Here is a 26031-nt window from a genome sequence, read left to right on the forward strand (position 1 = left end):
CTAAATATCTGCGTGAGGCCTAAACTGAGCTTTCAGGTTGAGTTTGCAAAACTGTTTGACTTAACCGCTGTAGGGAAACAAGCCCCTGGCATATACTTCAGGGTAAACTTTGCAGCCTCCACTGACTGGCTATAAAAAAAAAAAAGAAGAAAAAAAAACTCCAAGAGTAAAACACTGCTTGAGTCTTAGAGAATGTTTTTATTTTCACAAATGCACAAAAAAAAAAAAAAATTGAAAGAGAAATCTGAAAAAAAAAAATTTTAAATTTCTACACATCAAATGTCTTCTGCGTGCAGACCGCTGGTGCCGCACGGTGTGTGTCGCGCCTTGTATCGCTCGGGGTAACTGACCGAGGTGGGCATGGAGATGGGTGGTGGATCTAGTGACCTAGCTCTTACAAGGTGGTCCAGGGCCCTGGGTGAAAGAGCCGTGTGCTGGGACGGAGCTGCATCACTGGAGTTTTAGGTCTGGGCTGGTCACAGGCTGTGCTGAGCTCTCTCATTGTCGGCATCCCCAGCAGGAGCCACCTTGACTGCTGCTTGCTCTTTTCCAGGCATCGAGATGGACATGTCAGAGACAACCAGCTCCTCCATGCGCACAAAACCTGCAGAGCACGGTGATTCAGTCGATGGTTTGCTCCACACAGCCTGAATTTTCCCCTTTTTAACAAGGCCAGCCGAGGATGCTCGCTCCGTTGGAGACGGCACGAATCACTTTGGCTTGGCCAGCAACAGTGGCAGCACGGGGCATACCACCATCGCCCCTGCCAGCACTCAGACATGAAGCCTGCTTCGCAGAAACCACCCCTGATCCAGCATTTGGTCCACACACAGCACCTTTCATCAACGTGATGGACGTTCAACAAGACAACATGGGGATGTTCAACACAGGCAACCCCAACCGCTCAACCCCGCTTTCCAAGAGTCTCCACCACAGCCCAAAAACTTCAGGAACAGACACAATTCCTGGTCTTTTCTCACCCCTCGGGCTAAAAGTGGAACATCCCTTGCCAACGGGGAGCTAGGAATCCATAGAGCCATCCTCTGCTCAAAGCTCCTGTCTGATGTACAGGCAGCGCAGGCAGCAGAGGGAAGCACAGGCAGTGTTCGAGGAGGCTTCAAGGGCTGTCCCACCTCCCAGCGTGTCCGTAACCCAGCAGGGAAGATGGTGTCAAAGTGAAAGGGGAAGAGTGGAAAGAAAGAGAAAGGAGAAAGGGATGGGGAGAGAAAAGGTCAAACCAGAAAAGGAAGTTCCTTTCAACGTGAGCCACGGGAAAAAAAAATCTTCTGCCCCAACTCTGCTGACATCAAGGTTTTGAACAAAACTTGTTTCCAACCACACACTTCTGCAAACTCCGTTGCCCTCTTCACCCGCAGCGGAGCTCACCTAAGGGGGAATTAAAAGCCCTGGTTTGCATTTGCCTCCTCCTCTGGTACAGGAGAGCCCCGCAGACCAGCATCGAGACGGGAGGGATGATCGAGACCAGCAATGGGAGCAGCGGCGGAGGCTGCGGAGGTCTGATGGTAACAGAGCCTGTGGGGAGAAAGCAAACGTCTCTTCATCCAGAGCTAATTCAGGAGATAAATGGACATCACAAGGACATGAAGAAATGGGCACAGGGTGCGCTGTGGCAAATTCCCATTAGGCAGCGGAAAATGCTCTTTTCCCCATGAGGATGGTTAAATATTGTAACAGAGACGAGAAAGGTGTTTGGATCTCCCTCCTTGGGGACTTTCACATCTTTACTGGTCAAGGCCATGAACAACATGGTCTAGTTGGTCTAATAGAGAGTGGAAGATTAGAGCAGAGCTCTCCAGAGATCCCTTCCAATCTACATTGTTTTGTGATCGTATGATTCAGGAAAGGAGATACAAAGAAAGCTTCTGCTAAGACCCTGTCACCATCAGGCATGGTCCCCTCGGTGCTGTAGCACCTTTGCACTGCTTGTGGCCATTCAACGCCCACATCCGTGCACCATCTCGTGCATCACAACTGTCTATGCTTCAGGGGTGGACCGCTGCGGAAGCCAAGGCCATTCAAGGTGCCACCACTCTGACTGCTCCAAGCAGGGCAGTCTGCAGAGCGGCTTATTCCTGGTGGGCCCTACCAGGGCTGGACGGTTGCAGAATGGTCCCTTCTGCAAACCACAACCCACAGTCACCTGTTTCTCTCCTCAAAGAAGCCTGGGTGACCAGCTAAGTGACCACCTTAAGACAGAGGTGCCTGCGGGATGTACTGCTCGTGGGGTACTCTCCCCAAGGAGACTGTATTTGAGTCCAGGTGGCTCCCAAGCAAGTGCATCTAGTCCTGGATAACTCACTGGATGCAGATATCCTTCTTAGAAGGACATGGAGATACCTCTCTGTTTCCACTGGCCTTAAGGGGACCACAGAAGCCTTGAGGTTTGTCCGAAGTTAGGTGGGAAGAGAAGGGCAAGGCTGGATACTGGGACAAGTCTTTCCAACACCAACCATGGCCCTCATCTTCCCAGCTCAGCCATGAGGATATTCCCCATGCTGTAGCTTTTTCTCCTGGAAGGTTTTCATCATAATATTTCCTATGGCCAGGATCATTCCCCTCCAACTTGTGCTGAGCGCATACTCGGGAACCCCCATCCTGAGAAGATGTTGTTGGCTGTGGTGCTCAAGACGATTCCAGTGGGGTCTACAAACGTAGGACCCAGCTTGTGCTGAACCAAAGCCCATCTTCACTCTCCAGCGTGCACATCCCTGTTTCTGCCTCCTAAGCCACTGGCAGGCGTGCACTCTCCGAGCTTGAGCAAGGAGATCACACCAGCATAGAATGGTTTGGGTTGGAATGGACCTTTAAAGGTCACAGAATCATAGAATCATAGAATCATTTAGGTTGGACAAACCCTTAAGATCATCGACTCCAACCGTTAACCTAATGCTGCCAAGTCCACCACTACACCATGTCCCTAAGTGCGACATCTACAGGTCTTTTCAATACCTCCAGCGATGGTGACTCAACCACTTCCCTGGGCAGCCTGTTCCAATGCTTGAGAAGCCTTTCAGTGAAGAAATTTTTCTTCACATCCAATCTAAACCTCCCCTGATGCAACTTGAGGCTGTTTCCTCTTGTCCTATCGCTTGTTACTTGGGAGAAGAGACCAACACCCACCTCGCTACAACCTCCTTGCAGGTGGTTGTAGAGAGCGATGAGGTCTCCCCTCAGCCTCCTTTTCTCCAGGCTGAACAACCCCAGTTCCCTCAGCCGCTCCTCATAAGACTTGTTCTCTAGACCCTAGGTCATCTAGTCCAACCCCTCTGCAATGAGCAGGGACATCTTCAATAAGATCAGGTTGCTCAGAGCCCCGTCCAACCTGACCTTGAATTTTTCCAGGGTTGGGGCATGCCCAGACCCTTTTCCAAACTGATGGTGGCCATGTTACCTGAGCACACCACACCGGTGTCTTCCCCATGGTCACAGCTGTGTGTCCCCCATGGCCTGGCCAGGCATTCCAAGAGGGTGTCCTCCTTCCCTGTGCAGTTCACGTCGTCCAGCCAGATGGCATTGCGCCCTTGCCCAAACCAAGCCGCACCAGGGGCCAAGACCACCGTCCCGCAGCCCAGCTGCCGGCACACGACTGCGGCGTCCTCTTCATCCCAGCTGTCATCGCACACGGTCCCCCACTGATGCCTGTGGAGCACTTCAACTCTCCCAGCACAGAGGCTTGAGCCGCAACACCGCGGGGTCTGAAACGGGACGAGGCAGACACCCTTTTTGGAGGTCTCCTTCCACGCCTGCGCTGCTCATAGTGGCTAATGCACATTGCCCATTTTTGCTCCTTTTATGCCATTGGCAACCTGGACCTTTGAGAAGGACATGCTTGGTCCTGCCGTTATACTGAACATCCCCAAACACCAGAGGGACGTTGGATATTTAAAGCTAGGCTTTAATTAACATCAGCTAGAAGAAAACTGCTGAAATAGAGAAAATTCAGACGTGCTTGCTGGAAAAGGATAAAAGCAGTGGAATTTGTAAAACTCCTCCCTTCCCGACCACTGGCATCTTTGTACGATGGGTCCCTTCCTCCTGCCCTGCTCTCAATCCAGCAGCTTTTGGTGGTTTTCTGGATTGCAACAAACTCTACATCTCACCCTCTAGGTTCCTAAGTAAAGCCTCTTTCTTCTCATCCCCTTGAAGGCTTGGTTGTGCGTCTCTCATTGCTTTGCTCAGATTCTCGTGCTCAGCATTTCTCAGGTTGCTCAGGTCCTCCACACCCCCGGGGTTTCATCAGCAAGACCAGTCACCGAACAAGGTGGACAGACCTCTGCAGAAGAGTGACCTCAGCTCTTCCGTGGGGTTTGGTGCTACCTAGGCTCAGAGGAGACCGTGTCACCAGCAAAGTCACCCTCGTCCTTTCCAGCCACACAGCTCAACACCCCCCTGGAATAATGCCATGCAAAAAAAAAAAAAAAAAAAATAGTAATTACCTGAGCACACACCACCAGCATCTTCCCCATGGTTGCAATCGATGGGTTCCCCCATCCTGGACCTGCATTCGGAGAGGGTAGCTTCTGCCCCCGTGCACTCAACATCACCCAGCCAGATGTGGTTGGACCCTGACCCAAAGCGAGCCAAGCCTGGAGCTGACACAGCCACCCCGCAGCCCGTCTGCCAGCACACCACCTCGCCATCGCTCAGGTCCCAGCCGTTGTCACACACCGTCCCCCACTGCTGGTTATGAAGCATCTCGACCCTCCCGGAGCAACGGCTGGAGCCGTTCACCAGCCAGACCTGAGCTGGTCCTGGAATTATGAAAGACATATGGAGGTTCAAACGCGTACGTGTTTCTTGCCCATGCATTGGAAGATGGGTCCTCAAATGGTGGCCACCTGCAAGGTGATGTGGAAACTGTCACCGGCATAAACACAGGCATCTGATCCCATTTTAAGTGCCTTCAGGCATCCAAGAAACCCAGGAGGAGGGGAAAGCCGTGACACAGGGCTGAATGGGAGATCCACCCCGACCTGGAGTGGTGGCAGGAGGCCAGCGCATCGCAAGCGGCACTAGATGCTGGTGTCCTGGCAGTCCAACCAGACAAGATGGACCCAGGGTAGAAGGGAGGTTCAATGGACTTTACGGTATGGTGACAATGCGTGTCACGATAGCACCATGCACGTATGAAAAAGGAAAGGATGCTCATAGCAGTAGAGTTGAGGGACCAGTTAAGGGCTTATAGGGGAGAGCAAGGTGGTGGTTGGGGACTGACGCTCGTTCTCCTGGGAGAGAGTCCTCACAGTGGCCAAGGGGAGCTGCTGCTCTCAGACAACCTGAAATTGGTTCCTATACAGAGGCAAGAGGCTTAACGTGAGCAGAGCGGAGGTGTTTCTCCACTGAGTTATCCATGTGCCAACGTTGCTCCTTCCAGAGCTCCACCACGACGGAGTATGAGGTGGCTTCCCCAGGCACACCACGCTGGCATCTTCTCGGTGGTCGCAGTTACTCTCTCCCCATGGTCTGGCCCTGCACTCGGAGAGGGCAACCTCAGCGCCGGTGCAGTTCACATCATCCGGCCAGATGGGCTCGTACCCCATCCCAAACTGAGCTCTGGGTGGAGCGGCTACAGCCGTCCCACAGCCCAGCTGCTGGCACACCACTTCTGCATTGTCCAGGTCCCAGCCGTCATCGCACACACTTCCCCATCGCTGGTTGTGCAGCACCTCAACTCTCCCAGAGCAGCGATTTGAGCCGTTCACCAGCCGGACCTCGGTAGGGTCTGAAACGGAAAGATAGAGAGGTGTCGCCTTGTGGTGGTGGACCTAGTGACGTAGAAAGCAAGTGTTGGATGTGAGATGGAGGATGAATCCCCAGATGTTCAGCATTTGTCTTGACTCAGAGTTAGAGATTTGAGGATTCCCATGTGGAAAGAACATCAGAGATAAGCACGGAAAACTGGTCCTGGAGCTCCTGCAGTGTTGGTACCCAGGAGCTTATCAGCAGAGGAACAGCAGCTACTTGAGCACACCGCACCAGCATCTTCACCGTGGTGGCACTTGTGGATTCCTTTCGGCTTGGCCCCGCATTTGGAGAGGGCGGACTCGGTCCCTGTGCAGTTCACCTCATCCAGCCAGATGGGATCACGTCCCTGGCCAAAGCAAGCCGAGCCCAGGGCTGCGACCGCCACCCCGCAGCCCAGCTGCCAGCACACCACCTCGGCATCGTGCAGGTCCCAGCCATCATCACACACTGTCCCCCACTGCTGCTGAGGAAGCACCTCGACCCTTCTGGCGCAACAGTGTGGGCCGTCCACCAGCCGAAGCGCCATTGGGTCTGGAACAAAGAAGGACACCAACAACCCTTCAGGAAGGGCTGGTGGAGATGGTCCTGGGCATGGGATCTCACACAGGACTGTGGTTCCCTCTACTCATGGCTCCCTGACACGACACCTTCATGAAACAGGGAATCCCGTGGGACCCAGCATGGTCATTCACACTATGGAGATGCTCTGTGGTTGTCCACTTGGGCTGAAAATGAGCCAGGGAACATGGGAGAAGCAGCAGTGATGGGATCCCCCTTGCATCCCTTGCCCTTATTACCATTATTATCATTATTATCATTAGTATCAAGGGAATTATCATTCCCTTGCCCTCTGGAGGAAAGGGAGCTATGGCTCAGTGGTGGCACAGCTCTTCCTACGGACACGTGAGAGGAATGCGGTGGGGGGGTTATCTGAGCACACCACACCGGCGTCTTCCCCGTGGTGGCAGCTGTGCCCTCGGTGAAGGCAGCCCCCGTCCCCCAGCAGCTGACTGTTTCCAGCCAGATGGGGTCGTAACCCCTGCCAAACCTAGCCCAGCCTGGAGCGGAGACTGGAGTGCCGCAGCCCAGCTGCCGGCACGCCACTTCGGCATCCTCCATGTCCCAGCCGTTGTCACACACAGACCCCCACTGCTGGTCGTGAAGCACTTCGAGGCGCCCAGCGCAGTGATTCAAGCCATTCACCAGCCGTAGCTCCGTGGGATCTAAAGGGGGAATGAGACAAACGAATAAACAGGGCATAGTGCACCTCAGTGCTCTGAAGTAGACGCTCTGCTGGCGTTGGCGACGACGTGCAACCATACAAGGTATGAATGCATAATCATGCTTCCCCCATCCACATCAGCATCTTCAGTTGGAAGCAACAGAAGGACCTGGTTGTATTTAGGAGAAGGTAAAAACACCGTGGGATGCCTCACAGAGAGCGTTTCCCTTGGGCAATGCCAAGAAGACTCTTCGACATCCATGTCCAAACCATGAACGTGCTTCGAAAGTCTGCTAGGGTGACCACATCTTCCCTCGGAGAACATATCTAACAAGGAAAGACTTTAAAAACCTGCATTTATTTATTCTAGCCAAATGAAGGCTGGACTGGCTTGGCTTCGTCAAGGAGGAGAGTCTTTCCACGCTGCTTCTCTGTTTGCTCTGCTCTACTGTAGCTCCTTGCAAATATTCCCTGAAGTCACCCAGGTTTTGTCTTCTGGAAAGACAGGGCTGGCATCCCGTTGCAAGCTGGAGGGATGGGGGGGATATCTTTCCATCTTGGACTACCTCTAGAGATCCAGAAGCAGCTTGGGACATAGAGATGGAGAAGCCTGCAGCCATGCATGGCAAGCATCGATGGCCAAATGCCTCCTCTGACCGCAGACACTTCAACATCCAGAGCAGGTGCGCGTGATGGACGTGGCAAGCCACTTGGGAACTGACATTTTAAGGTGTCAGACAGAGGATTACCACAAATGGGCAGGAGTGCATCCAGATAGTCCATTGATATGATGCCTACAGAAGCAGAGCTACCTCACCTCCCAAGCATTCTTGACTGTTGCTTGCAATGGCGTTGTGCCCAAAGGAAAAAAAACGTGTGCAGAGAGGGAAGGAAACTGAAATTAGATGCAAGCATACCTACAGAAAAACTTCTCCCTGAAACCAGGCTTACCTGAGCACACGACACCCGCATCTTCACTATGGTTGCAGTTATGGGCTCCCCAGGGCTTGAAGCTGCATTCAGTGATGGCACCTTCTGTCCCTGTGCAGTTCACTTCATCCAGCCAGATGGGACCGTGTCCTCACCCAAACGGAGCCCTGCCAGGGGCTGACATGGCCAGCCCGCAGCCCAGCTGCCAGCAGACCACCTCAGCATCACTCGGGTCCCAGCTGTCATCGCACACCGTCCCCCACTGCTGGTTGTGGTGGACCTCGACTCGCCCTGAGCAGCAGCTGGAGCCATTCACCAGCCGGACCCGAGTCGGTTCTGAAAAGAGACAAGTGCCAAAAACATCTGGATGTCCCAGGAGAGGTGACAGGGCTGGAGCTGCCCAGTCCTTCAATCATCCCAGAACCTCGTGGCTGAAGAGTGAGGAGGTTGCCCACCCAAAATGAGAAAAGCAGGCTCCGCTCAGGCGCTCACCACCTCCCCGAACTCATCACCCTCCCTGGCAGGTGGCATCTGGATGGACACCCCCTCTGAAGCTCCCTCTGCCCTTCCCCAGCACACACCCGCCCATCAGGGGATTCTTCCTGCCTCCATTGGCAGGGCTGCAATGGAGACATCTACATCCAGGGCCATTTCAAAGGTCTTCTGCTCTTTCCTCTACCCCTCCCTCAAAAAACAAAACAAAACAAAAGACTACAATAGCCTGAGTGCCAGCCCCGACGGGGCAGGAGTCAAGAGCTACCTGTGCATTCAACGCCAGCATCCTCTCCGTGGTTGCAGTTATGGCTCCCCCAGGACCTGGCCTGGCACAGAGAAAGGGCAGCCTCCGTCCCAGCACAGGTCACTTCGTCCAGCCAGACGGGCCCCGACCCCTGCCCGAAGGCAGCCCCGAACTGAGCTGACGGTGCCCGGCCGCAGCCCACCTCCCTGCACACCACTTCGGCGTCCGTCAGGCTCCAGCTGTCGTCGCACACGGTGTCCCATTCGCCATCGTGGAGGACTTCAGCTCTGCCAGAGCAGAAACTTGAGCCATTCGCCAGCCTGGTACGGGTCGAACCTGGAGCGGGTGCCCCTGCAAACACCCCCGGGGAGCAAACGGTCAGAGATTTTGCTGGGCATGCCATAGCCGGCAATGCTTAGGAGCAGGGTCTCCTGCCCAGCAAGCCCGGATGGCATCCAACAGGCTGTGCCCACGAAGGGATTCATCCCCGTAAAGCCAGGAGGTGGTTGGGCTGAGAAATGGCCAGGGAGCTGCAGCCTCGATGCCAGGAGATGCGGAGAGCTTTGGAAGGCGAGAACAGCATTTGGAAATTGCCTGGAGCAATAGTGTGAAGAGGCTAATTCTCCACAAAATTAGGAAGGGAGGGAGTAATTCTGCCTACCTTTGGGGACAGATCCAGCTCAAAATTAAGGGTCCTACCTGCCAGTGGCCATAGGGACGTGTCTGTCTGTGAGCTGGGTGCCTACACTCACTGTACAGAGGACACCCAGCCAACAGCAAGGGGCAATCAGTCAACAAGAAGGGGCAACCAGTCAATAGCAAGGGGCAAGACGGTTGTCCTGCCTGCTGTTTAACCCTTTGGTTGTCCACAGCGGCTGATGCAAGCCATGGTGGATGCGTGTTCCTCACCTGAGCACAAGACGCTGGCATCTTCCCCGTGCCCGCAGCTGTGGGCTCCCCAGGGCCGTGCCCAGCACTCAGAAAGGGCGGCCTCCATCCCGGCGCAGTGTACGTTGGCCAGCCGGATGGGGTCTGCTCCTCGCCCGTAGTGAGCCCCGCCAACAGCCGACAGTGCTGACCCGCAGCCCAGCTGCCGGCAGACCACGCGGGCTCCCTTGTGGTCATCGCACACCGTCCCCAGGTGCCATTGTAAAACACCTCCAGCCGGCCCGGGCAGGAGTCGGGGCCATTCACCAGCCTTACGTCGGCGGGACCTGACGCTGGTGATGACAGAGAGCAAAGGGAAGGAGATGTTAATGGGAAATAATGCAAAAGAAGAGGCTAGGCAGCAGCTGGGAAAGCATCTTGACACTTGTGGGCCAAAAGGAATGGGGAAGAACCAGCAAGCGAGAGAGAAAGACATGAACAATTATAATTTTATTATAATTATTTTCAGGGGGACACATGGCAGCTGGCCCTTGAGCAAACTCCAGGCTTTTCCAGCTGAGAATGCAGTCCCTTAAAACCAGGAAGGCCAAAATACATTAAGACGTTTTGCTAATTGCTTTTTCAGTGCTTGACTCTGCACAGCTTGCAGGATGAACTCCCTAAGCACAACACCAGCACGGGTAACTGAGTCGCAGGCTCTTTGTGGGAGTGATTTTGAGCAAGGCTGTGCAGCCGGAGCACAAGGTGCCAGGGACTCTGCACCCACAGCTCTAACCTGGCTTTGCTGGATGAACAGCCTTGACCCCATGTCGTGGTTTAACCTCAGTCGGCAACCGAGCACCACGCAGCCGCTCGCTCACTCCGCCTCCCCGGTGGGGTGGGGGAGAGAATTGGAAGAGCACAAGTGAGAAAAACTCGTGGGTTGAGATAAAAACAGTTTAAGAATTGAAATAAAATAATAATAATAATGTAATAATAATAATAATAATAATAATACACGAAGCAAGTGATGCACAGTGCAATTGCTCACCACCCCCCAACCGATGCCCAGCCAGTCCCCCAGCAGCGGCCCCCCCGGCCAGCTTTCCCCAGTTTATGTACTGAGCATGACGTCACATGGTATGGAATGTCCCTTTGGCCAGTTTGGCTGTGCCCCCCCCCAGCTTCTTGTGCACCCCCAGCCTTCTCAGTCGGTAGAGCATGGGAAACTAAAAAGTCCTTGGCTAGTGTAAGCATTACCTAGCAACAACTAAAACATCGGTGCGTTATCAACTTTGTTCTCCTCCTAAATCCAAACCACAGCACTGTACCCGCTACTAGGAAGGAAATTAACTCTATCCCTGCCGAAACCAGGACACCCCAGGGTAAGGAACGGAGCTGAGCAAAGGGCTCCCTTATTTTCTGCAGGCACCCATCCTGCTTCCTCAGACCAGCCTGACCCAAGCACATCAACACCAGGATATTTCCTTCCCCATCACAGGGCAGGTAAATCCCATTCCTCCTCGGTTTTTGGCCATTCAAGCTCCATAGCCCATCGTCAGCACTACAGAAATGGCAGCAACGCGCTCAGTGCGCTTGGTTTCTGCACCTTCCCCACTTTTCACTGCTTATTCCTAATGTGCTGTGCGACTCTGCGGCCATAAAAATTTCTCCCCTCTTCGTGGCACGCACCTTCTAGAAGATAATGGCGCTTTTGAGGGACCCTCAAGCCTTCTGCAGCTGTCAGCTGGGGGAGAGCTACTTGTTGCAGCTGGGCTTGGCAGGTCTGCGTCCACCCTACTTGCAAAAGCGCCTGTGAAACCATGGGCGCTGCTCTACGTGCACGCCTTACGAAGCCATGAAACCATGGGTGTTGCTCTAAGCATGCACATTAAGAAACTATGAAACCGTGGCTGTTGGTCTACACATGCACCTTAACCATGAAACCGTGGGTGTTGGTCTACACATGCACCTTAACCATGAAACCGTGGCTGTTGGTCTACGCATGCACCTTAACCATGAAACCGTGGGTGTTGGTCTACGCATGCACCTTAACCATGAAACCGTGGGTGTTGGTCTACGCATGCACCTTAACCATGAAACCGTGGCTGTTGGTCTACGCATGCACCTTAACCATGAAACCGTGGGTGTTGGTCTACGCATGCACCTTAACCATGAAACCGTGGGTGTTGGTCTACGCATGCACCTTAACCATGAAACCGTGGGTGTTGGTCTACGCATGCACCTTAACCATGAAACCGTGGCTGTTGGTCTACGCATGCACCTTAACCATGAAACCGTGGCTGTTGGTCTACTCATGCACCTTAACCATGAAACCGTGGCTGTTGGTCTACGCATGCACCTTAACCATGAAACCGTGGCTGTTGGTCTACGCATGCACCTTAACCATGAAACCGTGGGTGTTGCTCTAAGCCTGCACCTTACAAATTTGCAGCAACCACAATCAAAGCACCCAGAAACAAAGAGGAGCGGCAGCACTCTGGCATGCCGTGTCCCGCAATGCGGCGTGCAACCAGCACCGGGGAGGGGGGGGATACGGGGGGAAATGCGAGAGCACTCACCACACAGCCCTGCTAGGACGAGGAGGATCTCTGCAGCCCTGAGCCCAGCATGGGTGGATAGTCTGTCACCCACAGAGTGCCCAGCTGACAGCAAAGGACTTTTGGAGAAGCTGCTCCCAGCCTGGCAGGCGTGCGGGAAGAGGTAGGCTTGGCAGAGGCTGCAATGAGGTCCACCATCTCCAGCTGGAGAAGAAATACGCTGAAGACCTGATGAAGGCAGCGGGGAGAGGACGCTTTCCGCGCTGCTCCATCCCCCGGCTTTCTGCGCTGCTCTGTCCCTCAGCTCCCCGGCGGCTCTTGCATCACATGGAGTCCGGTGGATGAAGGGGAACTGAATCTTCTGCTTTCAGCTTGATCCTTGGTGACCAGCAAACATCCTGTGGCTGCAGCTGCCGTGGGTGACATCCCATGGGTCCACCGCTCAAGAGGACATCAGAAGGGGGACGGGGAGGGCTGGGGGAGTTGCAGGGCTTGGTTGTAGGGTCTTAGTTTCGCCCCAGCGAGTGCGTCTGCTCATACGCGATGCTGACTCCGTAGCCAACGGACGAGAAAATGGATGAGCATCAAATGGCCCGTCGCCTTAATGAGGAGCAGAGTCAGGTCTGGCCCCACTGAGGGGGCTGAGACCAGCAGATCAGGCATGGGAACCAGCACAGCAACCCTTCGGGAGCATCTCGGAGGCTTGGGACAGGCAGCAGGTGCTCTTGGTGGGGAAGGAGAGCAGCCTCTTCCACTTTCAGCTACTATCTCGTTCAGATGTGAAGCAGGAATTCGGCCCAAACCTGCTGAGGCCATCTGCAAGAGGTCCTTTTCTCCACCCCCATGGGCAAACGTGGGCGATGAGGCTGCAGACATGTCCGTTGGGACCACAACTGGCAGCAGGTCAGCCAAGGATCTCCCAGTTATTAATTGCCGAGCAGAGGACACCAGACACCACGTCTTCTTGCCTAGCTCTTGTTCTCCTTGCTCGGCTTAAGCTGCAGTCTTCCTCATGATTCTTCCCTCCTCTTTGGCTCACCCAGGTCTGGGATGGGGTCTCCATGGTTGACCCGAGGACTTCAACTGAGTCTCATCGGTCAAAAATGGCTGGGACAGGCACCAGCTTGGGGTTGCTTTTAGGATTCAACCTGAGGAACCTTGGGTTCACCACAAGAAAGCTCTGACTAAGCTATGAATTCAGTTTCAGGCTTTGTTGAAGGTGAGCTGGAGCCCACAGCCAGACGATGGAGATTGGTGATGGCTGCTTGGTATCAACCACCCCCAGAAGTGCTTGCCTCACAGCAAATGTCTGGGGGGACCTTCGTATGGAAGGTGGAAAGCAAAGCAAGCTCCTTTTGCCAATTTGCCCCCCTGCCCCGGTTGTTTAAATAAAATAAGGCTGAATAAAGGTAGAAATGGCCACCAAGGTTCGAAGAAATGAAGCCGTAACTTGCTGTACTGAGTTTGCCTGGGTTTCAAACCACTTCCCGTACTGCCCCTCAGCACGGGGCGCTGATTTCGGGTGAGCATCCTCTTGCAAATGTTGCACCGAGAGCAGCAGCCACCGTCGGAGGCAGGGAACGCCTTGTGGGGAAGGGAAAGGGCTTGTCTGATGCCTCTGTTGCTCAGGGAAGCCTCCTGCTCCAGGGAAGGTGGCCCCGGGAGTCATGGAGGAGCAGGGGTAAGAGCAAGTGTTTCAGATGGCCGCTGGTTCAGCTGGTGCAACCAATGCCACGTGTACACGGGCAGGGAAACTTGCGTTGGGGCATCTCCAGCACCATCTCCAGCACCATCTCCAGCACCATCTCCAGCACTGCAGGCGGGGCAGGTGCTTTGCATCCTACGCAAGGTCCCCAGGGGCGCAAAGGGTGCGGATGGAGATGGCTGGAGGACAGGGACACCTGGCATGCTCCACGTGGGTAGGGAAGGTGGGCAGAAGCATGTTCTGATCCTGAGGTCTGGCCAGGTGAAGGACCTTGCTGTCTGCCTGGGTTCCTCCTCTGCTGGGATGAGATCCTGGCTGCCGGGAAGAAGCAGGAGGAGATCCAGGCTGCTGGGAAGAGCAGGAGGAGGCCGAGGCCGTTGGGGGAACTTCTCAGGGATCTATAGGGCACAGCTGGGGACACCACGGGCTATAGGGCAGCGCTGGGGGGCCTCTCAGGGATCCATAGGGAACAGCTGGGGACACCACGGGCTATAGGGCAGCGCTGGGGGGCCTCTCAGGGATCCATAGGGCACAGCTGGGGACACCATGGGCTACAGGGCAGCGCTGGGGGGCTTCTCAGGGATCCATAGGGCACAGCTGGGGACACCATGGGCTATAGGGCAGCGCTGGGGGGCCTCTCAGGGATCCATAGGGCACAGCTGGGGACACCATGGGCTATAGGGCAGCGCTGGGGGGCTTCTCAGGGATCCATAGGGCACAGCTGGGGACACCATGGGCTATAGGGCAGCGCTGGGGGGCTTCTCAGGGATCCATAGGGCACAGCTGGGGACACCATGGGCTATAGGGCAGCGCTGGGGGGCCTCTCAGGCATCTATAGGGCACAGCTGGGGACACCACGGGCTATAGGGCAGCGCTGGAGGGCTTCTCAGGCATCCATAGGGCACAGCTGGGGACACCATGGGCTATAGGGCAGCGCTGGGGGGCCTCTCAGGGATCCATAGGGCACAGCTGGGGACACCATGGGCTATAGGGCAGCGCTGGGGGGCTTCTCAGGGATCCATAGGGCACAGCTGGGGACACCACGGGCTATAGGGCAGCGCTGGGGGGCCTCTCAGGCATCTATAGGGCACAGCTGGGGACACCATGGGCTATAGGGCAGCACTGGGGGGCTTCTCAGGGATCCATAGGGCACAGCTGGGGACACCACGGGCTATAGGGCAGCGCTGGGGGGCCTCTCAGGGATCCATAGGGCACAGCTGGGGACACCATGGGCTATAGGGCAGCGCTGGGGGGCCTCTCAGGCATCTATAGGGCACAGCTGGGGACACCACGGGCTATAGGGCAGCGCTGGGGGGCTTCTCAGGGATCCATAGGGCACAGCTGGGGACACCATGGGCTATAGGGCAGCGCTGGGGGGCCTCTCAGGGATCCATAGGGCACAGCTGGGGACACCATGGGCTATAGGGCAGCGCTGGGGGGCCTCTCAGGCATCTATAGGGCACAGCTGGGGACACCACGGGCTATAGGGCAGCGCTGGGGGGCCTCTCAGGGATCCATAGGGCACAGCTGGGGACACCACAGGCTATAGGGCAGCGCTGGGGGGCCTCTCAGGCATCTATAGGGCACAGCTGGGGACACCATGGGCTATAGGGCAGCGCTGGGGGGCTTCTCAGGGATCCATAGGGCACAGCTGGGGACACCATGGGCTATAGGGCAGCGCTGGGGGGCTTCTCAGGGATCCATAGGGCACAGCTGGGGACACTTGCCACTAGCAAAGCCAGGGGGTGCATAAGGATGGATGATATAAGGACGGACAATATAAAGACGGACGATAGGAGGACAGACGATAGGAGGACAGACGATAGGAGGACAGACGATAGGACAGACGATAGGACAGACGATAGGACTATATAAGGACGGACAACATAAGGACAGAGAAGGTGCACGCGGCCATGCAGCAACAGGAGATGTGGGGCAGGGAGAGGTGCAGGAGCAAAGGGGGAGATGTGGGGCAGGCAGGCATGCGGCAGCCCCCCTGTACTGGTGGCCCAGGCCAGCACCCATAGGAGGGTCCCCTGCCCCATGCCCAGCTCCAGCCCCAGCCCCCCCGGGGGACTATGGGGCACCCCAGGCACAGGGACACGTGGGCCACCAGGTCCCCAGACGTGCCGCCCCCCCCCTCAACCAACCCCCTCTGGTCACCCACCTGCCCCCCCTGGGGGGGACACGACACTTTGGTGGCTCCGGGGTGGCGATGTCCTCGGTCCCAGTCCAGGGGGCTGCGAGCAAGAGGGGGCAACAATGGGGGGGGGGGAAAGGGGAGGATGGGGGGGGCCGTAAGCAGGGGGCAATAAGGGGGGGCATAAGGGGGTAGCAGTAAGGGGACCCCCACCCCCTTTCTTATGGCAACCCTGCCCAAGCGACAAGCCTCCCCCAAGGGACATGGGGGGGCAGTCCCCAAGTTGGGGGCGGGGGGCGGCGGGGACCCCCCAGCCACCCTCACCAGGGTGGCTGCTGTCCCAGTCCGGGGGCTCCTTGGGGTGGGGGGGCTCCTGTCCTGCGCCCATCACTGTGTCCTCGGTGTCACGGCCTGGGGAGGGGGTGGCCTGCAGGAGAGGGGACATCACTGGGGGGACTGGGGGGGACAAGGGAGACGGGGTGACAGGGGTCCTGGGATCCTGCCTGTTCCCATCCCCACCCCATATCCCAGTGGCACCGGGTCCTCTGGGAGGTGCCGGGGGTGTCCTGGGGGACCCCCCAATCACTCCCAGCCCCCCAATTCCCCCCAACCCCCCTGCTCCCCCCAGTGCTCCAGTTGCCCCAACCCCCTCTGAGCCCCCCCAAATTCATCCAACCCCTTCCTCCCAGCTCCCCCCAACCCTCCCCGAGCCCCCCAACCCCCCCAGCTCCCCCTAAGCCCCTGCCCCCCCAGGTCCCCCAACACCCTTGAGCCTCCCCAACCCCCCCAACCTCCTGCCCCCTGTTCCCCCAAACCCCCTGAGCCTCCCCAACCCCCCCAAATCCCCATCATCCCCCCAACCTCCTGCCCCCCCAGTTCCCCCAACCCCTGAGCCCCCCAACCCCTCTGAGCCCCCCAAATCCCCATCAGCCCCCCAACCTCCTGCCTCCCCAGTTCCCCCAACCCCTCTGAGCCCCCCACATCCCCATCAGCCCCCCAACCTCCTGCCCCCTCAGTTCTCCCAATGCCTCTGAGCCCCCCAACCCCTCTGAGCCCCCCAAATCCCCATCAGCCCCCCAACCTCCTGCCCCCTCAGTTCTCCCAATGCCTCTGAGCCCCCCACATCCCCATCAGCCCCCCAACCTCCTGCCCCCTCAGTTCTCCCAATGCCTCTGAGCCCCCCAACCCCTCTGAGCCCCCCAAATCCCCATCAGCCCCCCAACCTCCTGCCCCCCCAGTTCCCCCAACCCCTGAGCCCCCCAACCCCTCTGAGCCCCCCAAATCCCCATCATCCCCCCAACCTCCTGCCCCCCCAGTTCCTCCAACCCCTGAGCCCCCCAACCCCTCTGAGCCCCCCAAATCCCCATCAGCCCCCCAACCTCCTGCCTCCCCAGTTCCCCCAACCCCTCTGAGCCCCCCACATCCCCATCAGCCCCCCAACCTCCTGCCCCCTCAGTTCTCCCAATGCCTCTGAGCCCCCCAACCCCTCTGAGCCCCCCAAATCCCCATCAGCCCCCCCAACCACCTGCACCACCACCCCAAGCCGACGCTCCCCCAACGCCTTTGGGCCCCCCTGAACCCCCCCAGGCCCTCAATCCCTCCAACTCCCCCCGGACCCCCCGAGCCCCCCAAATCCCCTGAGTCCCCTGGGGGGGGGGACGCGGCCCGCCGGGCACCCGGCCCCCTACCGCGGTGACCCGCCGGGTACCCGGACCCGTTATAGAGGGACACGCGGTGCGTCCCTCACCTCCCTCCCGCACCGCTCCAAGATGGCGGTGCCGCGGACTCCATTTCCCAGGATCCCCCGCGCGGGCCCGGCCCGGCCACTGGGTGCGCGCGGCGCGGCGGGGGGCGTGGCTCCGCGCGCGGCGCGGCCCAGTCGTTGCGCGGCGGCGGGGGCGGGCGGGCGTGCGGCGGCGGGCGGCCGGAGCGGGCCCTGCCCTGCCCGGCCCTGCCCTGCCCCGCCGCGGCGGCGCCTCCCCACGCCCTTGCCGGCAGGTGAGCGGGCACCGGGGGGCGGTGGCGGCGCCGGCGCCGGCGCCTGCGCGGGGCGGGCGGCGAGGGCGGGGCCTGCAGAGGCTTGAGGGGAGGCGGGGGCGGGGCCCGGAGGCGCGGCGGGGGCGGGGCGTGAGGGCAAGCACAGGCCGGCGGGGGCGGGGCCTGAAGGGAAAAGCGGGCCGGGGGCGGGGCCTGAGGGGGCTTGAGGGCCGGTGGGGGCGTGGTCTGGAGGGGCCTGAGGGCCGGCGGGGGCGGGGCCTGGCGGGGATCATGGCCCGGCGGGGGCGGGGCCTGAAAGGATTGCAGAAACGGTGGGGGCGTGGCCTGGAAGGGAGTGTGGGCCGGCGGGGGCGGGGCCTGGAGGGGATCACGGCACGGCGGGGGCGGGGCCTGGAGGGGAACACTGGCTGGTGGGGCGGGCCTTCTGCGGGGTGGCCCCGCCCCCGCAGGCCGGGCCACGCCCGCGCAGCGCTTCCAGCGCGCCGGGGCCGACTCCTCCCGAGCCGCTGAGGCCACGCCCCGCGCGGAGGCCACGCCCCCTCAGCCGGTCCACGTGGCCGGGCCGGGTCTCTCTGATGGGGGGGGGGGGGGGGTGTCGCACCCTGCCCAGCCCTCTCTGTCCCCCCCCAGGGCTGTCAGCATGGCGGGAGTGACGCCACCAGCGGGGCCAGCCGGGTCCCGGGCCGGGGGTCCGGGCACGGCCGACCAGCCCTACGCCTGCCGGGAGTGCGGGAAGGCCTTCAGGTGGTCGTCCCGCCTGGCCCACCACCAACGCAGCCACACAGGCGAGCGGCCCTACAAGTGCCCCGAGTGCCCCAAGGCCTTCAAGGGCTCCTCCGCCCTCCTCTACCACCAGCGGGGCCACACGGGCGAGCGGCCCTACGCCTGCCCCCAGTGCGGCAAGGCCTTCAAGCGTTCCTCCCTGCTGCAGACCCACCAGCGGGTTCACACGGGGCTGCGGGCTTTCGAGTGCGCCCAGTGCGGCCTCACCTTCAAGTGGGCATCCCACTACCAGTACCACCTCCGGCAGCACACCGGCGAGCGGCCCTACCGCTGCCCCGCTTGCCCCAAGGCCTTCAAGAACTCTTCCAGCCTCCGCCGTCACCGTCACACCCACACGGGCGAGCGGCCCCACGCCTGCCCCGTCTGCGGCAAAGCCTTCGCCCAAGCTACCAACCTCCGGCAACACCAGCGGGTCCACACCGGCGAGCGGCCCTACGCCTGCCCCCAGTGCGGCAAGACCTTCACCCACTCCTCCAACCTCCTCCTCCACCGCCGCACCCACGCTGGCACCCGGCCCCACGAGTGCCCGACCTGCACCAAGGCCTTCGTCTCCGATGCCTGCCTGCAGAAACACCTCCAGAGCCATGCTGGCCACGCTGCCATGCCGCCGCTCCTCCCAGCACCCACCGTGGCACCCGAGACGCTCTGGAGGTGCTCTGCCTGCCCGCTGAGCTTCACTAGCGAGGAGGAGCTGCTGGGCCACCAAGGCAGCCACTCGGTGACAGCGGTGACCCCCCCGGCCACCCCCCACCGCTGCCCCACCTGCAGCAAGACCTTCAAGAACAGCTCGGGGCTGGCCCGGCACCGGCACGGCCACGCTGCCGAGCGGCCCTTCAAGTGCGCCATCTGCCCCAAGACCTTCACCCAGTTGGCCGGGCTGTTGGGCCACCAACGCAGCCACCCCACCACCGTCCCACCGCATCCCGCCCCCGAGGCTCCTCACCCCCCGGCGGCACCCCAGCCCGCCCCAGAGCGCCCTTACCAATGCACTGAGTGCGGCAAAGCCTTCAAGGGCTCCTCGGGGCTGCGTTACCACATGCGGGACCACACGGGCGAGCGGCCCTACGCCTGCCGCGAGTGCGGCAAGGCCTTCAAGCGTTCCTCCCTCCTCCAGATCCACCAGCGGGTTCACACGGGGCTGCGGGCTTTCGAGTGCGCCCAGTGCGGCCTCACCTTCAAGTGGGCATCCCACTACCAGTACCACCTCCGGCAGCACACCGGCGAGCGGCCCTACCGCTGCCCCGAGTGCCCCAAAGCCTTCAAGAACACCTCCTGCCTCCGCCGCCATCGCCAGCTCCACACGGGCGAGCGGCCCCACGCCTGCCCCGTCTGCGGCAAAGCCTTCGCCCAAACCTCCAACCTCCGGCAACACCAGCGGGTCCACACCGGCGAGCGGCCCTACGCCTGCCCCCAGTGCGGCAAGACCTTCACCCACTCCTCCAACCTCCAGCTCCACCGCCGCACCCACTCCGCCGCCCGCCCCTACCGCTGCCCGCTCTGCTCCAAGGCTTTTGTCATGGCCTCCTACCTCCAGCGTCACCTCCGCACCCACGCCCCTGGGCCCCGCGGGACCCCCCGACGCCCCCCTCTGCCCCCCCCCGAACCCCAGACCTTCCTGCTGGTGCAGACCCCCCAGGGCCTGCAGCTCATCCCCAGCCCCCCGGCACCCCCGCGGAAGCTCCTCCTGCTGCCCAGCCCCCCAGCCGAGCCCCCTGCCTTCACTCTCCTGCCCGCCGAGGGTGTCCCCCCCCAGGCGGGGAAGGGTCCCCGGGCGTCGGGCCCCCCCGCCACGGGGCAGAGCATCCTGTTGGTACCCGGCACGGGGCAGGCGCTGCCCAGCGTCCAGCTCCAGGCAGTGGCGGGGGCCCCAGCAGGGGCCAGCGTCATTGTCCTGAGGGGTGGCGTCAGCAGCGTCCTCCCCCCGCGGGGGCCGCAGCCCCCTGAGGTCACCGGTGTCCAGCTGCAGGCAGCCGAGGTGACCAACGTCCAGCTCCAAGCCCTGTCACAACCCTTGGAGGTCACCAGCATCCAGCTCCAAGCTGCCGAGGTGACAAATGTCCAGCTCCAAGCCACAGAGGTGACAAGCGTCCAGCTGCAAGCCCTGCCGCAGCCCTTGGATGTCACCAACATCCAGCTCCAAGCTGCCGAGGTGACAAATGTCCAGCTCCAAGCCCTGCCACAACCCTCCAAGGTGACCAACATCCAGCTCCAGGCCAGTGAGCTGACCAACGTCCAGCTGCAAGCCCTGCCGCAGCCCTTGGACGTCACCAACATCCATCTCCAAACTGCTGAGGTGACAAATGTCCAGCTCCAAGCCCTGCCGCAGCCCTTGGATGTCACCAACATCCAGCTCCAAGCCAGTGAGGTGACAAATGTCCAGCTGCAAGCCCTGCCACAGCCCTCTAAAGTGGCCAACATCCAGCTCCACGCTCTGCCACAACCCTCAGACGTCACCAACATCCAGCTGCAGGCCGCAGAGGTGACAAATGTCCAGCTGCAAGCTCTGCCACAACCCTTGGATGTCACCAACATCCAGCTCCGAGCCCTGCCACAACCCTCTGAGGTTACCAACATCCAGCTGCAGGCCGCCGAGGTGACAAATGTCCAGCTCCAAGCCCTGCCACAACCCTCCAAGGTGACCAACATCCAGCTCCAAGCCCTACCACAACCCTTGGATGTCACCAACATCCAGCTGCAGGCCACTGAGGTGACAAATGTTCAGCTCCAAGCCCTGCCACAACCCTCGGATGTCACCAACATCCAGCTGCAGGCCACTGAGGTGACAAATGTCCAGCTGCAAGCCCTGCCACAGCCCTCTGAGATCACCAACATCCAGCTCCAAGCCCTGCCACAGCCCTCAGAGGTGCCCAGTGTCCGTCTCCAGGCCACGGAGGTGACAGATGTCCATCTCCAGGCCACGGAGGTGCCCAGCGTCCATCTCCAGGCCACAGAGGTACCCAATGTCCAGCTGCAGACCACAGAGGTGACAAATGTCCATCTCCAAACCACCAAGGTACCCGACATCCATCTCCAAGCCACAGAGGTGTCCAACATCCATCTCCAAACCACTGAGGTCCCCAGTGTCCATCTCGAGCCCACAGAGGTGCCCAACATCCATCTCCAGGCCACAGACGTGCCCAGCATCCAGCTCCAGGCCACAGAGATGCCCGACGTCCAGCTCCAGGCCATGGAGGTGCCCAACATCCAGCTGCAGACCACAGAGGTGCCCAATGTCCATCTTGAAACCACTGAGGTGCCTGATGTCCATCTCGAAACCACTGAGGTGCCCAACATCCATCTACAAGCCACAGAGGTGCCCAGCGTCCATCTCCAGACCACGAAGGTGACCAATGTCCACCTGCAGGCCACCGAGGTGACCAACGTCCATCACCAAACCGTGGAGGTGCCCAGCGTCCATCTCCAGGACGCAGAGGTGACCACTGTCCAGCTGCAAGCCACTGAGGTGCCCAGCATCCATCCCCAAACCACGGAGGTGCCCAGCGTCCATCTCCAGGACGCAGAGGTGACCACTGTCCAGCTGCAAGCCACTGAGGTGCCCAGCATCCATCCCCAAACCACAGAGGTGACAAATGTCCATCTCCAGGCCGCAGAGGTGCCTAGTGTCCATCTCCAGACCACTGAGGTGCCCAATGTGCGTCACCAAACCACTGAGGTGCCCAGTGTCCATCTCCAAGTCACGGAGGTGCCCAGCGTCCATCTTCAGACCACGGAGATGACCAATGTCCATCTCCAAGACAACGAAGTGTCCAGTGTCCATCACCAAATGATGGAGGTGCCCAACATCCATCTCAAGATCACGGAGGTGCCCAACATCCAACTGAAGACGATGGAGGTGACAAATGTCCATCTCCAGGCCACTGAGGTGCCCAACTCCTGTCACCAAATGATGGAGGTGCCCAGCGTCCAACTCAAGACCACGGAGATGCCTAACATGCATCTCAAGACCACGGAGGTGTCTAATGTCCAACTCAAGACCACAGAGGAGGTGCCCAACGTCCAACTAAAGACCATGGAGGTGCCCAACGTCCAACTCAAGACTGTGGAGAAGGTGCCCAACGTCCAACTCAAGACCGTGGAGGTGCCCAACATCCAGCCACAGCCCCCCGAGGTGCTCGTGGTGCGGGGGGGCCCGTCCCCCTCCCCATCCCCACGGCTGGCGGTGGTGGGGGCAGCCGGGGGGCTGCCCCCTGTGTTGCTGCTGCGGGGGGCTGGGGGGGGACCTGCCCGCCTCTGCCTGCAAGCGCTGGCCCAGCTGCCCCCCCCCGGCCCCCCCCGGATCCTCCTGGTCCGGGGTGAGCCTGTACCAGGGGGCAGCGGTGGAGGGCAGCCCCCCACCCCGGCCCGGGGCGCGGCCGGGGGTGGCAGCGGTGGGGGGGGGACAGGGACGGGACCCCCCACCCCGGAGCTGCCCAATGTCCCGCTGGTTCACACCTTCTGAGGGGGGGGCCGGACCCCCTGGGACTCCCCAGGGCCCCCCAGGACCCCCCTGCAGAGCCGGAGCTGGCGGGGCCCAGCCCCGGGGTCCCACTGATGCACATCTTCCAGGAGGGGGTGGGGGCCGGACCCCAGGATGCCCCGGGACCCCCGGACCCCCCCAAGGGCACCCAGGACCCCCTCAAGATGCCCCACGGGACCCTCCACGGCGCCACCCCTGCAGAGCCGGAGATTTGGGGGGGGGGGGGGGGGGGTCGGGCCCCCGGACGCCTGTCTCCGCCGTGGGCGTGGTCAATAAACGGTGCCGCCCCCCGCGCCCCCCCCGCGCGCCCTGCGGCTCTTCCTTCCCGGCGGGGGAGGGGCGGTACCAGGGGGAGGCTGGGCCGTCGGGAGGGGCGGGGGCGGGACCCTCGCTAGGGGCGTGGCCGTCGGGAGGGGCGGGGGCGGGACCCTCGCTAGGGGCGTGGCCGTCGCTAGGGGTGGGGTGTCGCTAGGGGTGGGGTGTCGCTAGGGGAGTGGCCGTCGCTAGGGGTGGGGCCGTCGCTAGGGGTGGGGTGTCGCTAGGGGAGTGGCCGTCGCTAGGGGTGGGGTGTCGCTAGGGGAGTGGCCGTCGCTAGGGGTGGGGTGTCGCTAGGGGAGCGGCCGTCGCTAGGGGTGGGGTGTCGCTAGGGGTGGGGTGTCGCTAGGGGAGTGGCCGTCGCTAGGGGTGGGGTGTCGCTAGGGGTGGGGTGTCGCTAGGGGAGCGGCCGTCGCTAGGGGTGGGGTGTCGCTAGGGGTGGGGTGTCGCTAGGGGAGCGGCCGTCGCTAGGGGTGGGGTGTCGCTAGGGGAGTGGCCGTCGCTAGGGGTGGGGTGTCGCTAGGGGAGCGGCCGTCGCTAGGGGTGGGGTGTCGCTAGGGGCGGGGCCGTTCCTAGGGGCGGGGACGGTGGGTAGGGGAGAGGCTGTGGCGAGGGGGCGCGGCGACGGGCGGCGCCTGCGCGGTGCAGCGTGGCCCGGGCGGGTCCATGGGCGGGGTGGGGGAGGCGCGGGAGGGACCATGAGGGAGCGGTGCAGGGGGTGGGAAGTAGGGAGGTTACTGGGCAGGCGGGGGGTTACTGGGAGCAGTGGGGAGGTGGGGTTGAGGGGGGAAGAGGGGCACTGGGAACCGGGGGGGGTGGGCACAGGGCTCTGGGGGACACAGGGATCGGGGGGGGGGGGGCGTTCTGGGGGGCAATGGGGGACACAGGGGTCGGGGGGGGGCACAGGGGTACCCCCAACCCTGCACTCAGGGGACCCCCCCCCCCCCAACCCTGCCCCACTGCCCCCCGCCATGCTCCCAGCCCCCCCACCAGCCTGTCAGCCCTAGTGAGCCTGTGACCCCCCCCCAGTATGGCCCCAGTATCCCCTGCCAGTATGGCCCCGCTGGCCCCTGTGTGGCCCCCGTCCCCCCCCCCAATATGGCCCCACTGACTCCCAGTATGTGTGTGCCTGTGCGTGTGTGCACGTGTGTGCGTGTGTGCACGTGTGTGTGCCTGCCTGCGTGTGCATGGGGGTCTGCGCACACGTGTGTGCGCGTGTGTGCGCATGTGCACACGTCTGCATGTGTATGTGTACGTGTGTGCTCCTGTGCGCCTGTGCGTGTGTGCACGTGTGCGCACGTGTGCGCACAAGTGTGTACATGTGTGCATGTCTGTGTGTATGTGTGTGTGCATGTGCACGTGTGTGTGCATGTCTCTGCACATGTGTGTGTGTGCATGTGCACGTGTGTGTGCATGTGTCTGCACGTGTGTGTGTGCATGTGCACATGTGTGCATGTGTCTGCACATGTGTGTGTGCATGTGTCTGCACGTGTGTGTGTGCATGTGCACATGTGTGCATGTGTCTGCACATGTGTGCGTGTGTGCATGCATGAGTGCGTGTGTGTGCGTGTGTATGTGTGCATGTATGCGCACCTGTGTGCGCATGTGTGCATTTGTACATGTGTGTGCGTGTGTATGTGTTCATGCATGCACATGCGTGTGTGTGCATATGTGTGCATGTACGTGCACATGTTTATACACGTGTGCATGTGCACACGTGTGTGTGCGTGTGTGCACGTGTGCAAGCATGCATATGTGCGTGCACAAGTGTGCGCACGTGTGTGTACGACTCTGCATGTGTGCATGCACACGTGCCCAAGCGTGTGTGTGCGCGCAAGTGAGTGTGCACATGCATGTGCCCGTCTCAGTGCACATGTCAGCGTGCAACAGCTGTGTGTGTGTGCCCTGTGCCCGCGTGCCGCTGCAGGAGGCCCCGTGCCCACGCGTGTCAGTGGGAGGCCATGTGCACGAGCGTGCCGGGGCGGCGGGAGGCCACGTGCACATGCGTGGGCGCTGCACATGTGTCCCCTGGGTGCCGCGTGGCTCCGGCGTTAACCCCCACCTGCCCTGGCCCAAGCCCCGCCGGGTTGGGGGGGGGACACGACAAGGGGGACGCCCTGCCCCCCTCTGCCCCCCAGCCCAGGGGGTCCCAGGGCCCCCCCCAGCCCAGCCCCCCCCAGCCCCTGGCTGGCTGGCTGGACGGATGGATGGACAGACTGAGTCATCCTTGGCCCGGCAGCCCCGTCTCGTCCTCCCCGCCCGCCGGCCGTCCCCATCACCACCACCACCACCGCCCGCCATGGCCCTCGCCCTCCTGCTCCTGGGTGAGCCCAGCGGCACCACCTGCGCTGCACGGGCACTGCACTGCACAGGCACTGCACTGCACGGGCACTGCACTGCACGGGCACTGCACGGGCACTGCGCGGGGTGGGTGTGCGTACGGCACAGGTATGGTGTGGGTGCTGGGAGGGGGGGTGCTGAATACAGCACCAGGCACTGCACGAGCACTGGCACTGCACTGGCACTGC

The 26031-nt window shown here is 60.8% G+C and overlaps 3 protein-coding genes across 4 annotated transcripts; 1 reads left to right on the forward strand and 2 right to left on the reverse strand.

Moving 5' to 3' along the window:
* Positions 1–178: 178 nt before the first annotated feature.
* On the reverse strand, positions 179–11866 carry LOC143169248 (scavenger receptor cysteine-rich domain-containing protein DMBT1-like). The gene is given in 14 exon segments (XM_076356520.1): positions 179–604; positions 1387–1533; positions 3413–3769; positions 4458–4772; positions 5471–5743; positions 5902–6387; positions 6804–6989; positions 7940–7965; positions 8074–8254; positions 8679–9008; positions 9567–9791; positions 9794–9877; positions 10321–10410; positions 11217–11866. Coding segments are annotated over 14 exon segments (2961 nt in total). The 5' UTR covers positions 11350–11866; the 3' UTR covers positions 179–476.
* A 458-nt stretch (positions 11867–12324) lies between these two features.
* On the reverse strand, positions 12325–17722 carry LOC143169491 (uncharacterized). Its single transcript, XM_076356903.1, has 4 exons — positions 17678–17722; positions 16255–16357; positions 15958–16030; positions 12325–14105 (listed from the first exon to the last, which is right to left on the reverse strand). The coding sequence occupies exons 2-4, from the start codon at positions 16316–16318 to the stop codon at positions 13751–13753; spliced, it is 492 nt and encodes a 163-aa protein (XP_076213018.1). The 5' UTR covers positions 16319–16357; positions 17678–17722; the 3' UTR covers positions 12325–13750.
* A 145-nt stretch (positions 17723–17867) lies between these two features.
* On the forward strand, positions 17868–23483 carry LOC143169485 (uncharacterized). Of its 2 annotated transcripts, XM_076356896.1 has the most exons (3): positions 17868–17928; positions 18559–22747; positions 22781–23483. In XM_076356896.1, the coding sequence occupies exons 2-3, from the start codon at positions 18569–18571 to the stop codon at positions 23168–23170; spliced, it is 4569 nt and encodes a 1522-aa protein (XP_076213011.1). In that variant the 5' UTR covers positions 17868–17928; positions 18559–18568; the 3' UTR covers positions 23171–23483. The 2 variants fall into 2 exon arrangements, with proteins under 2 accessions (XP_076213011.1, XP_076213010.1); XM_076356895.1 differs by having other exon boundaries at positions 18559–23483.
* Positions 23484–26031: the final 2548 nt, after the last annotated feature.

Source organism: Aptenodytes patagonicus, chromosome 20, assembly GCF_965638725.1.
Source record: "Aptenodytes patagonicus chromosome 20, bAptPat1.pri.cur, whole genome shotgun sequence".
In the NCBI taxonomy this organism is placed as follows: Eukaryota; Metazoa; Chordata; class Aves; order Sphenisciformes; family Spheniscidae; genus Aptenodytes; species Aptenodytes patagonicus.

Coding starts and splice junctions, on each gene's coding strand:
- LOC143169491 (XM_076356903.1), bottom strand. CDS start 16,318: ATGGGCGCAGGACAGGAGCCCCCCCACCCCAAGGAGCCCCCGGACTGG. Junction 16,031..16,254: donor CTGGGACAGCAGCCACCCTG/GTGAGGGTGGCT, acceptor TCTTGCTCGCAG/CCCCCTGGACTGGGACCGAG. Junction 14,106..15,957: donor GTCCCCCCCAGGGGGGGCAG/GTGGGTGACCAG, acceptor TCTTCCCGGCAG/CCAGGATCTCATCCCAGCAG.
- LOC143169485 (XM_076356895.1), top strand. CDS start 18,569: ATGGCGGGAGTGACGCCACCAGCGGGGCCAGCCGGGTCCCGGGCCGGG.